The sequence below is a fragment of the Chiroxiphia lanceolata genome, chromosome 12 (genome assembly GCF_009829145.1).
Source record: "Chiroxiphia lanceolata isolate bChiLan1 chromosome 12, bChiLan1.pri, whole genome shotgun sequence".
NCBI classification, from domain to species: domain Eukaryota; kingdom Metazoa; phylum Chordata; class Aves; order Passeriformes; family Pipridae; genus Chiroxiphia; species Chiroxiphia lanceolata.
Genome location: NC_045648.1, coordinates 15,888,969 through 15,906,730, shown reverse-complemented (window position 1 = coordinate 15,906,730; position 17,762 = coordinate 15,888,969). Strand labels below are relative to the sequence as shown.

General features: G+C 47.2%; 1 protein-coding gene across 4 annotated transcripts in view; it reads right to left on the bottom strand.

The window, feature by feature from the left end:
- Nucleotides 1-17,762, bottom strand: part of CSNK1G1 (casein kinase 1 gamma 1) — a 102,742-nt gene that overhangs the window by 54,976 nt on the left and 30,004 nt on the right. For 3 of the 4 annotated variants that reach the window (XM_032699621.1, XM_032699623.1, XM_032699622.1), the window contains one exon: nucleotides 5,593-6,006. In XM_032699621.1, coding sequence (XP_032555512.1) covers nucleotides 5,593-5,770 — 178 coding nt within the window. In that variant the 5' untranslated portion in view covers nucleotides 5,771-6,006. Of the gene's footprint in view, nucleotides 1-5,592; nucleotides 6,007-6,173; nucleotides 6,295-17,762 lie in introns of those variants that run through there. The other variant, XM_032699624.1, reaches the window with a different exon arrangement.

Below are 17,762 nucleotides of genomic sequence, written 5' to 3'. Positions count from 1 at the left end.
CTGAGCCAGGGAAGCTCCAGCCCAAATATGTGAGAAAGTCAGATGCTTTGAACAGCAAAAGTCTCCAGGGAGGGAAGCATGAGAACTCCAGCCTCTATGGATCCCATGACCTCCATCACACCTTTTCAAAGCAGGGGTGCACTTCCACCCACAGCCCTTCCATCAACACCTGTGCTCTCCCACCAATGCAGGACAACGGTATCAGGGAAACAGTGCTCTTCCAAACTTGTTTCAAGGCAAAACGGACATGGCCAACACCCTCCATGTACACAGAGCCATAATCCATCTTATTATGGTCTGTTTTATGAGGGTGAGGACTAGATTTTCATAATGAAGTTCCTCAGTTAAAGAGCTGGGATTAGCAGCACACCAGGCTGGGGAATCGGGCCAACAGCCAAAGGTAAATGAACTAATTCATCCTCCACTGCATCCCCACTGGAGCACTACAGGAAGATCCTGAACGTAAGGGGGTGCAAATGGGTCCAGCCTCTGAACTCCAAACCCTTCCCAAAGCTACAGCATGAGATGCTTGTTTTGCCAGCTACAATGGCAAAGCAAATCCCCAAAATCTCTTTGCTGGCTCCAGACTGACATCTACCCCTCAGTTTTGCTGTCACACTGTCCAAGGTGCAATGGTTTATCCTTCCTCCTCCCCCAAGGCAGATTAGGATGGAAGAGCAAAGGCTCCCAGGAGACAGTGACCTGTGCAGTGAAACAAGCCCTGAACAGAAGCTGCACCTTAACTTGGTACGACAAACGATCCGTATAACTGTGCTAACAAAAGCCTTTCAAGTTGAGGCAAAGCTTTTGATGGAGCAGTGAGTAAGTCCATGCCTCAGTTTTGGGGAGTTCCACTGACAATTATGAACTACATATTCCAAAGGAGAAGCGATGCATTAAGTCGCGGGTATTCACGTGGGAAACCTCGCCAAGCGGATTTCTCAAGGCCTGGCAGTGAGACACAGCAAATACATGGACAGATTGCAGGCACCAGAGGAGCCCAAAGCGAGCCATCTACAAAGTGATGCATCTGCACACACACCAGACTCTGTGGGCACTCAGGATGTGCCTGATTGTTGTCCCTTTTAGAGCACATGTTTCCTGCTAACAGCCCCTGGTGCAGACCCTACCCAGGATCTGTTCTCGCCCTCCACATCCCACATTGTTCTCATCCAATATTCACATTATGCCTTGTTATTTGGGAACTACAGCCCCAGTACCCAATGCTATTATCATCTTTAATTATTTATTTGATTGTTTTACTTGTTTGGAAGCAAAGCTCCTGGCTCCAAACTACAGCCTGGATGGTTCTTGCTTTTGGGGGGCACCTTCCCAGATCAGATCCACCTGCTCTGACCCAGCAATCTACAGATAAGAAACTTTTCTGCTAGTCTGGGGCTTGCTACTCGCTGCTGAGATGTGCTGAATCTTCAGGAGAACTCTGTGTGAATCATGCTGACATCTGACTTCTGGATGCACATAAAAAACACAGACTTCTCCCCAAATCTCCTTGGTGCAGCAACCCATCAAGGGAGGAATCAAGATACAGATCAGATCTAGCCCATCCTAACTATTTTTTCCACCCTCAAAGTAGGGAGAAAAGCTGCATTAATGGTAATTTTTAAATACTTGGACACGCAGTTTTGAAAACGCCAGATAACGTTGGCATTAGAACAAAAAGATTTGGTCTCCAGTAAAAACTCTGTGTCTACAGCACAAGAAGGACATGGAGCTGTTGGAACAAGTCCAGAGGAGGCCATGGAGATGCTCCAAGGCTGGAGCCCCTCTCTTTTGGAGCCAGGCTGGGAGAGCTGAGGGAGTTCAGCTGGAGAAGAGAAGGCTCCAGGGAGATCTGAGAGCCCCTTCCAGAGCCTAAAGGGGCTCCAGGAGAGCTGGGACTTTGGACAAGGGCCTGGAGGGACAGACAAAGGGGGAATGGCTTCCCAGTGCCAGAGGGCAGGGTTAGATGGGATATTGGGAAGGAATTGTTGGCTGTGAAGGTGGGGAGGCCCTGGCACACGTTGTCCAGAGCAGCTGTGGCTGCCCCATCCCTGGAAGTGTTGAAGGCCAGGTTGGACAGGGCTTGGAGCAACCTGGTCTAGTGGAAGGTGTCCCTGCCCATGGCAGGAGGTTAGAACAAGATGATCTTTCACTGTCCCTTCCAACCCAAACTATTCTGTGATTCTATGATCTGTTCTATCCAGAACTTAATGCTTATTTTAGAAAACCCCCCAACTTACTGAAACTGCAATAAGAATTTTACATTAGTTCCTATTTAATTGCATTACTAAATAAGGATATCAAACAGAGGGAAAAAAAGAGACTTTTGTGGAGGCTTATTTATCCCTACCATGGCTCATGGTTCAGCGTTTGGGAAAAAATTTCCTGGTGCTCCAGCTCCTGAGGCAGCATGAGGTTTGACTCGGCAGATACCAGGGAGTTGCACGATTTGGTGTTGCACAGAAGGCAATGAAATCCCAAATCCATCAGCATCTGACATGGGAATGGCAAACAGGACCGCCTGCTCCCTGCTAGCACCATATTCCTGCTAGTAGGGTGAGCCAGTTGGGAACCAAAGCCCTCCAAGGCCCCCTCCTCTGCAGCCTGTCTGAAGAAATAGCCACTGGTTAACCCTGTTCTATCTTATTCTAGGTCAGATCACAGAATCATTAGGGTTCGAAAAGACCTCCAAGGTCATCAGTCATCAAGTCCAGTCTTCAACTGAATCCCACCATTCCCACTAAATCACATTGTGCAGTGCCACATCTACTCCTTCTCTGAACACTTCCAGGAATGGTGACTCCAACACTTCCCTGAGGAGCCTGTTCCGATGCTCAATCACCCTTTCAGTGAAGAAATTTTTTCCTAATATCCAACCTGAACACCTGGCACAGGCTGTGGTCATTTCCCCCTTTCCTCCTATCAAATGCTGAGTTTCGTGTTCATCTCCCCATCCCATCTCCTCAATGGGCTGGGATCCGACTGTGCTGCTCCCACATGCTCCAAAAAAGTCATATCCCCGGGGCAATCTGTATTTTCAGGAAGAAAGATCAACCCTGAGCAGGGAGATGGATATTCACAGCAAACAGCTTCCGTAGGCACGTGCCATCTCCTCCCTGAACAATCAGCTCCCCTGATACAAGAGCAGCTTGGAGTAAAAACACAACACTTGAAAACAGAGAAACTCTCCAGGGAACTGGAAAAATCTCTTTTCCCCTTGTTTATCAGGCTTTGCTCTGCCTGTACTACTGGGGTTTAACTTCTCTGAAACCATATTAAAAAAGTCAAAAAGCGGAGGGCACACCATTCATCCTCACAGGACAAAACTGTTATCAGAGACTTGCATGCTCGGATTTCAGCTTCTCCTTCCCCCCGGACATAATTACCACCAGTCTGTGCAAGAGAAATAGCTGCTATTTGAGCAAACAGGAGTTCTTAAAAGATAGTGACAGGCAAAAAGCAAGAGAAGTTTAAAAAAAAAGGGTAATACAGCTCCTGGAAGGACTTTACACCTAATGGTTGTTATCAGTACGTGTGGCTCATTGCCCAAATTCTTAGTTAACCAGCATTAACAATACATGTATTATTAAAAGCAAAACAGCCACTCACCTAGCAGGTGTTGCATTTCCACAGTTAAAACTTAATTTCTCTGTAAACTGACTTTTTCAGAAGTGAAATCTCTTCTCTGAAGTACATGCTATGAAACTGTAATCACAAACCCAGTAGCACTAAAATTTTAAGAAATGTGAAAAAGAATCATGGAAACAGGAGCTGCAGCCCCAGCACCACCAGGGGCAGCAGGGGAGGGGGGATTCTGCCCCTCTGCCTCATTCAGGTGAGACACTCCCCCTGCAGAGCTGCCTCCAGCTCTGGGATCCAACAGCACAAGGACATGGAGCTGCTGGAGCCAGTCCAGAGGAGGCCACAGAGCTGCTCCGAGGGCTGGAGCCCCTCTGCTCTGGAGCCAGGCTGGGAGAGCTGGGGGTGTTCTCCTGGAGAAGAGAAGCTCCAGGGAGACCTTAGAGCCCCTTCCAGTGCCTAAAGGGGTTCCAAACAGCCCCTTGGACAAGGGCCTGAAGTGCCAATTCAAGAGGGAATGGCTTCCCACTCCCCGAGGCAGCGTTAGAGAGGATACTGGGAAGGAATTGTTGGCTGTGAGGGTGGTGAGGCCCTGGCCCAGGCTGGCCAGAGCAGCTGTGGCTGCCCCATCGCCAGAAGTGTCCAAGGCCAGGTTGGACAGGGCTTGGAGAAACCTGGTCTAGTGGAAGGTGTCCCTGTCCATGACAGGGGGTGGAACAGGATGAGCTTTAAGGTCCCTTCCAACCCAAACTATTCTGTGATTCTGTGATTTGGGCACCAGCTGAATAAACCCAAGAGACCTGTACCTGGAGGGATCCACTAGAGCCACTGAACCTCAGTGCAGAGTTTGGATTACAAAGCAATTCAACATCTCCCTGGGGATCCTGACATTTGCTGTTGGGGGGGATTGAGAATGCAATAGAGTTTTTCATGTTATGTCACTGTAAGGATCCAAACCTATCTTCAGCTGCCAATTATACTCATGTGCAGGAAGACGGGAGTTTCCGTCCCTGCCCTTGGTTTCTCTCCACCTCTGGAGCATTATCTCTGCTCCTGCAAATCAATAAAATGTCTCTGATGTAATGCTGAAACCAAACTACCCGTTTACTGAGACACACCATAAGTGAGCTGGTTAATCTTCACACTGTGGAGAAGCAGCAGTTTGTAGAGATGCGACAACCCAACCTCAGAGTGAGAGACTACACAGATTAATTTAAGATGACATAGATTCCGAGTAGGAGTCTACAAAAATACTATCAATAGTTACTTGTTATAACCCTTTGGTTACAGGAAGCAATACTGGTGCTTCCCCCACCTCTTTTAAAACACAACCATTGTTTGGTTAGGACGACTTAAGAGCCCAATGCACTGAGCTCTTGAGTAGTCCTAAACAAACAATGCATTAGTGGAACCATCTGTTTGAGTGACCAGCTGCAAGATGAGGTTAGGAGACCAACAGTCCATGAAAATTCACGGGCTGTTGGGCTGGCTGAGCGGAGCCAGATGGCCAATCCCATGCCCTGCTCCTGCCAGCGAGTCCAACACATGGGACAGAGCAGGGAGACTGGGATGGGGCTGGAATTAGGGTAGTGAGGTTAGAGAAGGATGTGGAATCGAGTCTGAGTGCTTGGAAAGAGTCTCACTCAGCACTTTAAAAGAGTGTTCTAGCTTATGGACAAAAATCTGAGAGCAAGATTTAGCAATTCACACAGTTAAGAAGATTTGTTTTCACCTTAGGCAAGACATTCAGCGCTGAGAACAGTCTTCATTTGTTGGGATTGTTCAAAATTTGCATCTTTGGCCTCTCCAGTGTATTCCCTTTGACTTTATGCAAATCAAAATCATGTTAGGAGTTACATCTTCTGAGTCAGAAGCTTCAGGTAAGGCAGCTCAACACTTGGGAAACGAGACAAGCGCACGCGTTTCTCGAGCCAGGGTAAGTTTTACATATTTATATTCCAGTGGTGAAATGCTAATTTGCATAATCAGGCCACTAAAACGGTTACTTCTTACCTAGTCTGAGTTCTCCAAAGTTCCCACAACCAATCTTCTTGCCCACTCTGAAGTTGGGTCCCACCATAAGAACGCCAGAAGATGCTGATGAGCTCGGTCGGGAACCGTGCCCGCTCCTTCCTGGCATTCCCTTCGTCGTCCGCTGCCTTTCATCCTTATCCCTATTAGGATGGTCCATGATCTTAGTGAAATATCTCTGCCAGTAAGCTGGCAGAAAGGATTTGGAGTACACACTCTTCTCCTTAGAACAGAAATTTATATCCAAAAGTATCAGTCAGGGTTCAAGAGAGTCATGGAAACTCATGGAGTTCTTTTGGCACCGGATCCAGTTTCCTAATGCATCTTGATAATGTACCAAGGGGTCGATTATGTTCTTGAGAACTCAATAAAGGCAGGTTACTTTTGGTTTCTTACCTGGAGAAAAGAAAAAGGATATATGAAATAAAAATCATTACTTTAAAATACCAAGAGAGAAAAGTACAACAGGGCCAATGTCCACAACTTTCCTGGCCTGAAAGAATTTAACAGCTATAGGAGGACTTTATCATTTTATTAACAGTTTTCTGATAAAAAGCCCCAACCTTATGAAGAGTTCTCAGTGCTGTCCATCCACTGCTTGCTCTGTGTCCCCTCCCTGGAAGTGTTCAAGGCCAGGTTGGACAGGGCTTGGAGCAACCTGATCTAGTGGAAGTTGTCCCTGCCCATGGCATGAGGTGGAATGGGATGAGCTTTAAGGTCCCTTTCAACCCAAATCATTCTGTGATTCCACTGGAGTTTCCAGGACTGATGTCACGCTAGCTAACCAAAGCCATTCCAACAACACCAGCATGTCAGGTGGACACTGAGAGGAGAACACGTCCCACCTTTAAAGTTTTTTTTCTTCTCAGTTCATATATTTTTAAAGTGTCACGCAAAAGCCAGACAAAAAATACAAAGGCGTCAATGAAAGGTGCCAAGAGAAGAAAATTTTGAAGCACTGAAGTCAAATTCTCCTTCTTTTTACCTCTTTCCAAATTGATCTAGAATATCCTGAATAACCTAAGTTGGAAGGGATGCACAAGGACCATCGAAGTCCAACTCCAAATCGACCTCAGATATATTTGCTAATTGAAACCGCTGTATTACAGATATGACCAAAATCAGTAGCCAAAGCAAGATTATTTTGAAAAAGCCAAAAGTTTCCTGAAAGCTACATTCACACACGGTCCGCACTGCTCACAGGATTTAACTATCCCAAAAAATGAGGTGTTGGAAAACCAGACATTCTAATGAAATTGCATAAGGGACTCATGAGCCAAGATCTTGGAAATTCAGATAATCACTGAATCACAGACTGGTTTGGGTTGGAAGGGACCTCAAAGGTCATCTCATCTCATCTCATCTCTTTTCAACACCCTGCCATGGGCAGGGATACCTTCTACTAGCAGGTTGCTCAGATCCCCATCTTCTCCAGCAGCCACATCCATGATGGGCAAACCAAAGCCTGACAGTTCTCTTAGAGGAACTGAAGTAAACTCTCCTCCCATATGTCCAAACCTGGCACCACCACAGCTCTGTGGGTGAGCAGCTCTGGAGTACTCCAGCCTGTGACCAGCGCCCCTCCTGAGCACCTTATAACTCCTGATAACTTAGTCAAAAGGGGACAAGAGACAGATGCTTCTCAACCCCTGCAGGCCAAGTGGTTCTTCCGTGCTCAGGGACCAGCCCAAAGGAGACAGGCAGGAGCTGTATGGACCCTGGAGGTCCTGTCCCACAAGTGCAGTCCAGGGAGTGCATGGAAGATCAATATTTCACCCTGGGACCGTTCCTAGGACGTGAACTCACACTGAGTCATTAGTGCAGCCAAATGGTTCAGCTCGGCCCCATGGCAGCCAGGAGGAAGTTCTACCACTCACACATGAAACTCTGAAGCCTCTGTAGGAACAGAGGGCCTGAGGGGACTGCCTAGAAGTACCAGTGGCAGTGCATGAGCTTCCCCAAGCATTTGGCAGAATGAAGGGAAAGGCTGAGGGATGCTTTGTCTGTAAGATGCTGCATCAGGGGATGATATCAGGTACTCTGGAGATGCTTGTGATGCAGTTCTCAAACTCTCTCCTCTTTCAGCTTAAGGCCATCCCCCCTTGTCCTATCACTGCTTGCTCTTGCAAAAAGTCCCTCTCCAGCCTTCTTGTAGGCCCCCTGTAGGCACTGGAATTCTCCCTGTTGCTCTGCACAAAGGTGGATCCCTGCAGGAAACATCACACAGCATCTCTGCAGCACATCCAGGAGGTCTGGAAATCACCAGGTCACCTGAGAACCTCTGTGTCACAGCCACACCACTGGTTTGGCCACATCGACCCAAAAACCTGAAGTGTCAAGCTCCCAACATGCTCCCGAAACAACACGTGAAACACCATTTGTGATTCAGCACCACTGACCCACACAGGAGAGCTGGAGATGTTCATGTACAAGAAATTATTTCACATTACCAAGCTTTGCTCGTCCCTCCAATTAATTCAAGATTTAACACTTAGAGCTGAATACGGATAAGCAGCAAACGTCCGTTACCAGCAAACTGGACGAACTGCTTTCTCATCAGAGACATCTCCACGTCCTTCAGGTGCCCTGCCCAGTGTAGACACAAGCACGGTTGTGTCTGCCCTGTGGAACCGGTCTGCAGGAGCGCTGAGGAGGCTCTATCAGATGTCAGAAAAGCACTTGGGCTGGACCCCACCCCAGGCCATCCCTGGGCTGGTTTCAAAACAAATCCAAAACAAACAACATTGAAAAGGACAGTTAGTGAAACTACAGAATTTTACTGTGGAACTGAAACCTAATGTGAAGATGACCTCCAGCAGCTGATGGATTTAGGTGTTTCTGATAAAATTTAGAAAGCTAAAGCTGGAGTGGGGTAAGTTTTGGTCTTTATCTCTGCTATGGCAAGAGAAGCAGACACAGACCATTGCAGTCAAATGTTGTTTTAACTTTCAGTTAAACTACATTTTCCATGTGATAAAACATATGGGTGTGGTACTTGGAGACGTGTCTTAGTGGTTGCCTTGGTAGTGCTGGGGGAACAGTTGGACCCAATGATTTCAGAGGGCTTTTCCATCACAAACAATTCTATGATGCTGGAGTGCTTCTAGAGCTGGATCCCTGAGAAAGATGAGTAGAACACAGGAATTCCAGGAGCAAAAAACAGCAGCGCTTTGGAAAACACACTTGATCCCACCAAAGCCAGAGAGGAGGATTTATTTCGCTAGGAAACTAAAGTAATTATTTTCATCAAGGTTGGATAACCCATGAGCAACAACTCCAGACCTCAGAAAAGGAAACAGAAAGACATCTCTAGCAAGAGCACACACCCTGCTCAGTTTACCCCTTGCTCAGCACATCTCAGATGGGACAAGTAACTCCGTTTTCCTCAGGCAGGCCCAGAGTTCCACCACGCATTTTCTGGCTTGTGAAATAAGATGTTACCGGTTACGAGCTCCTACGCCTCCATCCCTCCCCCGCTCCCCATCTGGATGAGGTCTCCCCAGGGAGAAGGATGAAAAGGTCACGCCTGACAGTCTGCAAACACTAAACATCCTCTCTCAGCTGAAAGCCTCTCGCAAACAGGAATTCAGAGTAGTGATGGATGAGTGAACCAAGCGCTTGAGAACCTCTTTATTAGGGCCAAGCCTACGAGCAGAGCCCAGCTCTCAGCACATGGGATCACACACAGATCTCACACTGTCGTTACTATGTATTTAAAACAACAGCAGTAAATATGGCGTCAAATATGGCCTTGGAGGACTGGCAAAGTACTCAGATTTGGAGGAGGAGAGGCAGAAGAATGAAGACCAGACTGCAACCTGAATTCAGTCACATTAATATTTAAAGGCTGCTCAGAACACCAGGACGATTTCCTGCCACGATTCAAACTTCTTCATAACGATTTCCCTTCCTACCTTTCCACCCACTCAGCAAGATTGCTCTTCGAAGTTACTTCCATTTGAACAGAGCTGCTTGAAGATACTTTCCTAATGGTGACTCAGCCCAATTCCAGGATTCGTTTCACTACAATACAGTTGGAGACACAGGAACAGTTATTCAATGAAAGACACAAGGCTTGAAAGGAAATCACTTGAAGCACAGTTAGCTAAATAAAAACCAACAGCTCTGTGTCCTACACACTTCCAAACACTTAGACCCAAGATCTAAGTCACGACCTCACCTCCATCAATAAAACCGCAGTGTTACAGCTACAAACCAGCTTCTAGATGGTGTTGAATCATAGAACGGTTTGGGTTGGAAAGGACCTTAAAGCTCATCTCATTCCATCCCCTGCTGTGGACAGGGACACCTTCCACTAGACCAGGTTGCTCCAAGCCCTGTCCAGCCTGGCCTTGGACATTTCCAGGTAGCACTGGAAGGCAGCTGCTGTTGGTGTTGAGATCAGTAACACAGTGCAGTGTGAAGGAAGCTTTAATCACTTTACCACTTCCTCGTTATGGCCCAGACATTGCTCAGAGCCTCCTGGTTTCCTGCCTTCAGTCTGAGAGCAGCCATAGGATAGGACAAGTAAATGAGAGACTGCTGTGAAGAAGTCAAAGCCACCCTTGTTCCTACCCTTCCAAGGAGAAGTTCACTTCCCTTGCACTCAAAACTTCTTTGATCTCCTTGAGTTACTCTGGAGACCCTTCCAGGATATGAATGAGAGTTGTCCAACTCTTGGTTTGTGGTATGATTTCAGAAATCTGTCCAGTCTGAAATTGTGAATGAACTCCCTCTACTTCAAATCAAAGCAAGCAGTTCTAGTCTGGGTCTGTGTGTGGTTTTGATCCATGAAAGAGTCAATACATGCCAGAAATCAAACTGCAAATGCCTGGCAGATGGAGCAACACCCCAACAAGCAGCCCTACAATTCCTTTTTTCTTCTTTTAAGAAGAAACCTTCAAGAAAGCCCCATTTTCTGTTAGGATGGGTGATGTCACCCTGCTGTCTACAGACATAGGACCTCAATTCCTCAAAGCAGCTCCAAGATCATTGCTTTAGGATAAGGCATATGCCTTATCACTGGGTTTTCCAACACCCACCCCATGTGCCTGTGTAATACGTCTGGTGAGTCTCCTGATCTGGAGAGCACTTTCCAGACAAGATCTGCTACTTCCCACATGACTTCAAAGTCAAAATCCTCCAGGACTCTCAAATGACATGTTATAAACATACGGATATGAGCTCATCAGCTTCCACCCTCAGACTGTGTAAAAAGTAGAGCCTTCAGCAGCAGAAAACTTTGCTGGCTTTACCACAGATCGGGATAAAGGGCTCATCCTCTGGAAAAGGGACAGCAGGGAACAAGGGTGCAGGGAACGAGGAACATGTGGAAACCAGGACATATAAGATGTGTTCACTCACGTTCTCAGCATCTGCCAACTCATTTTATGAGCTTACACCCCTAAATTTAGAGGAACAAGTTGGCTTTGTGTCCTCTGCCTCACTGTAACAGGAACAGCTTTTGAGGTGTCACCGCTCTGCCTTTATTAAAACACAATTAGTAAATCCTTTGCTGACAGCTCTGCTCTCTTCTACAAGGACACAATCCACTGGCTTCAGGTCCCTTCACGCCTTCTCATCCCACTGCCTCACCTTCTCCCTTTCACGACATTTCATTTCTTATTCTGCTTCTGTCCTTCCAACTGGCCGCAACAAAATTTTTCTTTTTCCAAAACCATCCTGTTACTCACTCCTGGCAAAGCCACTGTTCTACTAATGAGAAAATAAAAGTTATGAGATCTGCCCTGCTCCTGAGGAGAAAAACGAACAGATAACCAAATATCCTATCTTAGAGTCACAGAATCATCAAGGTTGGGAAAGCCCTCTAAGAGTCCAACAGTTAACCCAGCATTGCCATGGTCACCACTTACCCATGTCCCCAAGTGCCACATCCACATGGTTTTTGAACACTTCCAGGTATGGTGGCTCCACTACTGCTCTGGGCAGTCTGTTCCAAAGCTTAACAATGCCTTCCATGAAGAAAATTTCCCCTGGCACAACTTGAGGCCATTTCCTCTCATCCTGTCCTTGTTCTCTGGGAGCAGAGCCCGACCCCCATCTGGCTCCATGCTCCTGTCAGGGAGTTGGAGAGAGCAAGAAGGTCCCCCTGAGTATACTTTTCTCCAGGTTGAGCCCCCCCAGCTCCCTCAGCTGCTCCTGGTGCTCCAGCCCCTTCCCTGGCGCCGTTCCCTTCTCTGGACACACTCCAGCCCCTCAATGTCTCTTGTCATGAGAGGCCCAGAACTGACCCCAGGATGTGAGGTGTGGCCTCAGCAGTGCCCAGCATAGGGGGACAGTCACTGCCCTACGCCTGTGGTCCCACTATTGCTGGTATAAGCCAGGATGTTGCTGGCCTTTTTGGCCACCTGGGCACATGTTCAGCGGTTGTCACCAGCATCCCCAGGTCCTTCCCTGCTGAGCCATTTTCCAGCCACTCATCTCCAAGTCTGGAGTATTCCATGGGGTTGTTGCAACCCAAGCACAGAACCTGGCACTTGGCCTTGTCGAACCTCATCAGACTGACCTTGGTCCAGCAATCCACCCTGTCCAGATCCCTCTACAGAGCCTTCCCGCCCTCCAGCAGATTGACACTCTTGGTCTGACCTGGAAGAGGACTCTGCTCTCGTGCCTGGCTATTACACAAGCCAAGGAAGGGAGGATTCAAGGCTGAATGCTTTCTCCACTTAGTCACAAGAAATATCTTTTTGGTTTTTTTTTTTTGCCTTTTTCTCTCCCACTCAAGAGCTTTTTGGTTATGTGGAGGGTTTTATACCAGGAGATGCATTTCAACTACCCGCCTGTACCCCAGCAGCACCTCCACACAGAGGAGATCAGCATTTATCTGTGCTTCTCCAACCAGCACTAGACTGACCTGGTTTCAGTGTCCTCAATGTTGTGCAAAACAACAGAAAAACTGAAAAAGTAGGTCAAAATTCTCTGTTGCAGTTTCAAGCCGGGAACAGCACTGACAAAGCTGGTTGCAGACTATGGCGAGCAGGTGCACGTCACATCAGATGCCCCACACTTGGGAGATTCCTCCCAGCCTTGAAGGCTGCAGATGCCTTTCAAACATTACAAATTGCTTCTGTTGAATCATTTGACCCAACAATTTAATCTTCAGCTTGTGCAGTTAGTTTTGTTTAGTGCTTCACAGGCAGACAACAAGGAGGCACACAAATAGTATTTAAGTCTAAATTGCTGGGAAGAGAGAAAGATGAACAACTGTGGATCACTACACTCATTCCTGACTCATGAATGCCCAGGACTGTCAAGTTGACATCCCCCAATTACAGTTTTTATGGACAGGGATGAACCCAAACAAACTCATACTCTTTTCCATCTGAGGGAAGTGAACTTTGATGAGGTCTTTTCCTCAAAGACATTGTGAATATGCTAAAACACATTAATTGTATAATCCTCAACTAAATACGATGGCAAGTTCCTTTTCCAAGTGGGTCTTGGTTGATTGTTTCACCAAGAGCAATCTAAGTATTCATACTCTAAGTTCATTCCTGAACTTTGCTCTCAATCCCCTCCACGCAAGCTCAGCAGGGAAACCAGGAATGCTACAGAGGGAAAAAGAAATTTACTTGGTAATTTAGTTCTTTCACACAAAGAGAGTCAAAACAAAGCATAAAGCATTTTCCAGGGAAGTGGTTTGTGTGACTGAGCTCGATCCATCGACTTCTCTTCCCCAGTTGAGTCCCAGCCAAGCACGTGCCAGCAGCCACAGATGCATATTCCTATAGATGTAACAAAGCACTAGAGTCCATAATCTGACAGAAAAAGAGGGTTAGTGCTGTTTATGAAGAGGTGGATTATGCTGGAGCAGCTAAGGAACAGTTGAATGCTCGAACAAAACAAAAAAATCCCCTAATGAAACCTGAGCTCTGCATATTTTCGGGTTTTTTTTAGGCTGGGCAGAGAAAACACTGAAAAGCAACTGCCAGATCAGCTCCCCTCTATCTTCTGAGGCTTGAGCACAACATCAGACACCATCCCTCTGCAGATAAGCCTGTCAGAGAGCCAAACCCCTGCTGTCAGCAGCACCAACCAACGCAGGTGCTCGGCCCACACACTGAGCCCGCCCAGCACCAGCCCCAGAGCCCTCAGCGCCCTGGGGTCCTGCAGCCCCTGCCATGGGAGGGAACCCTCACACCAACAGCAGTTTTGAGATCTACCTCCTGATTTTACAGCAACCGACCGCAGCTTTACAATCCAGCGTTCAGAACTGTAAAGGTCAGAAAAGACCACCGAGATCGTCAAGTCCAATCTCTGAAAGGCTTCTCAAAGAGCCTGGTGGTCAGGATCCCAGCTCTGCTCACAAAACAGGCTGTGTGAAGCCATGTAAGATCAGTTTCCAGCAGAAACAGATATTTATGGGGATGCTACAGAGAAAATGAGGAAAAAACTGGCAGCAGCAAAGGGTCTGCAAGAGACCTGGGGCAGGATGAGAACCCTGCAGACATTCTCTTCTCTGATATCCAGGCGTCTCATAGACCTGTATTTTTATTTTCATCTTCAAATACCAGGTTGCTTAACAGTAAAAAGAGAGGTGCAGACGTGCCTACACCATCCCCTTCCTTTCAGATAATGGATTTGAAGAAGAAAGGGGAAAAGATAACTTCTAGACAGCCATGTACATCCATTATCAAGGAATGACCCATGCCAGGAGGGTTCAGGTGCATCCATGGTGGCTGATGGATGTAGTTTGCTGGTGTCAACGATGATGAGTAAGTCCTTTCCAAGACCACCACAGCAGCCCAGGCTCTGGAGCAGCCTTGGATCACTGGCAGCAAAAGTGATTTTGCAGATTTACAGCCTAATGTAACACAGGTGCACCTCAATCATCCACGAGTGTTTTATCTGCACGTTGCCTGGCAAGGAAAAGCAGCCGGGAGGATGAACTACAGACAGGCTCCAAGAGCTTGAAAAGACTGGTGAATTTGGCAGTGAAACACAAAAAAAGCCCAAAAAACCTTTGCAGTATCCAAACCATGAAGTGCTTTTTTTCTGCTTTCAGAAAGGAACGCAAGTATCAAGTTCAGAGCCAATGCAGCTCTCACGGTGTGTGGGGCAAGGAAAAGCCTCTTACTAGAAGAAAAGTCCTTGTGAAGTTGAGGAGATGAGATCAAAGGAAACCAAAGACCCCTTGATGGCAAGGGTGGGTAGAAGCTGTGCTAGTGGAACTCAGCTTGAGAGGACAGGCAGCCCTGAGGTGGTGAGAGGCAGCTGGCCGTGTGTCCAGGGGAGCCCAGCATTCAGGAGGTACGTGCTTCCCCTGTGGAAGGACACATTTGTGTTGAGTGCCACCCAGTATCCATAAAAAGTGTCATTACAGAACAGCAATGAGGGGGTATTCAGATGGAGCCTCTCTATATCCCAGCTTGAGAAGAGCTCCAGGTCCCCAGGCTTGGCTTGGAGTTGCCAGATGGGAAGAGTTTGCCTCCTTTCTGTCCCACCAATACCCAGGGTACCTCAAAAAGCTGAAGACAAACAAGGAGAATGGTTTCTTTGTTACCTCAGAGCAGAAGGACACCAAACCTCCGCCAAGTCTCATACCAGCTCCTAAAATGAGCTTCAGACACCACAGGCAAGATTCAGGATGAGCCATTAGATGCTCAGCATTTGCACCTAATGGCTCAGGAGATAGGAGAACATCTGACCTCTTGCAGCACTGAGCCCTAAACACAGTAGTAAGGGCTCTCTCAGTGTCCAAGTGTCACTACAAAGCAGCAAAGCCTTGGAGAAAATTCCACTTCCATGCAACAGGAGTGAAGTTATGAAGCTGCATCAGAACGAGGTGCCTTCAGAAAAGGAATTTCATGCAAGTACCTAATTCGGTGCAAGGGTTTGGGCATCGAGTGCCAAAGGAAGATTCAGCCCAGCTCAGGTGTGTCCTGCAGGGATGAACAGCAGCCATCAGCCAAAGGACAATAGGCTGTAAGAGACATCTGTGTTCTTCTGTGATGCTGAGTACGACCCCACAAGAACTCAAGCAGCTATTCTTCACCACCACACACCCTCATACGAAGAGAGGATGAAAAGAGAAACCCAGAAGAAGGGAACATGTCCACAAACAGTTTAGGTGGGTAGAAGTCACAGGTACACTCTGTGCAGCTAAACTCTGAGACCTGACCTGGCGGGCAAAGCCCAAACGCCCCACAACAAGCGGGGAGGAGGAGAACTCTGCAAAGTCTGCGTCACTCCATCCCACAGACTCTTGACATTGCCCAACAGACTCGACTCCGTGTTGCTCATCACCAGAAACTCCTCCTAAGAGCTGGGGAACGAACTGGAAACACAGTGATGTAAGAGATGGTGAGCTGGAACAGCAGCATCTCTTAAAAAAATAGTAATGGTGATGCCAAAAGGAGAGAGATGGAGTGTACTAAGGGGAAACACAAGAAGAGTTGATACTTCATTATTTAATGTATATGTATTTTCATTTTAATGCCTGAACTTCACCTTCTCCTTATGTGAAGATACTGCCTTTTCCAGCAGCCATGGAGAGAGGATCAGACCACGCTGTCACCTCAGATAATGAGACATTTGGCAGGAATTCAACTGACATCACCTACATATTTTGTTTGCAACTAAACCACGTCTTGAAAAAGAAACTACATACCTAAGACCTGCCAGGGGAGAGAAACCTGCCCCAGCCTTTAATGTGCTGTTTATTTGGAGGCAAATTGCTGTTGGACAGGGGTGACCGACCTCTGCACCTGGTTACAAGGTTTAGAGCACAAGGGAGCTGAAAAGGTAAGAACCAAGATTCCTGAGTAATAAATCCTGCTCGTTTGGGTTTAATAAATATGTTGCTTCAGACTCTGTAAACAAATCTTACCTGTGCTGCCAGCACCCTGCTCCCCTGCCAGCACCTTCTTCTCTCCCATCTCTGTTTCTGGTAGAGGAAGGTTTTGATTGGGATAGATCATTTCCATTAAAAACTGACAGAGATTGATATTTAAGGCTCTGTTACACTCAAAGCCTGAAACCTTCTGCAGCAATTTGTCTTCCCTTCCTGCTATGGGATTATAAAAACTCCATGAAGTCGACACTGCAGCCCCACAACAAACAGTCTGAAAAAACCCTCCTATCCCACAGGGCAGCATCCTCACAGCACATAAAGAACCACCCCTTCCTTTTTCTCTGAGATTTAGGATTCCTTTGTTCAGATCTCCCAGCTCTGTGTCCTGATGAAGCAGTTCAGCTGTCAGAAGAGATGGATCCGGATTGCCACATGATTGAAAGATGCCAGGAATTACCCGCAGAACAAGCAAAATACCCACTGGAGAAGCACAACTCCCTCACAGGAGGGCCAGAAGACATTTAGATCCTGTGTCCTGCCTTTTAAAATTTCATTTATTTTATTTTTCTTAATTTCTTTCTAAACAAAGCAAAGGTTGCTCTGTTTGCTGGCAGAGGAGCTGCCTCCTCCCCAGTGCAAGGTCCAGCCTCAGTTACTGGTTTCATTCTGTGCCTGCCATGGCTACACCCACACAAACCTCATCCATAAAAACCTGCACTTCCTCGGCAGAGCAATCAGGCACCCTAATCCCCAGATACAGTCAGACAGTTGCGTTTGTTCACAGAAAGTAAATGTTTGTGCCGAGTTCCTTCCTCAATCTGGCAAGGAAGTGCCCAGAGTACCCGCCCGCAGGGGGAAGCCAAGCAGAAGCCATTGATACTCCAGAGAGCAGCTACACGGCTTTAAAAAAATATAATACTTGAAGGTTTCTGTGGTTGGTTGGTTTTCTGGGGTTTTTCTTCTGCAAATCTCAAGGTAGGGAGTTGTCAGCGCCTTAAAAGCCTCCGCGTGCTGGATGGGTGTTTTAGCTTCTTCCAGATTAACTGGAAGCACCCTCCAATACCTGACATTTTTCTCCCTGTGATTCTCAAGTGCATATTCTTTCTAAAATCACCCTGAGATGAGGTCCATGCACTAGGACAGGTGAGGCAGCATCAGGGGAAGCAGCCACTCCACATCAGCATCCCTGTGAAACCACTCAGCACACCAGGGCATGTCTGGGTGGCACGAGCAGCATCAGAGATGACAACAAACAGTCTGGTTTCTCACAGACTGGAGAAGCTCTAGAGGTGTTTTCTGCCTGTACCCATCCAGCCTTCATGCACCATCCAGCTCATCA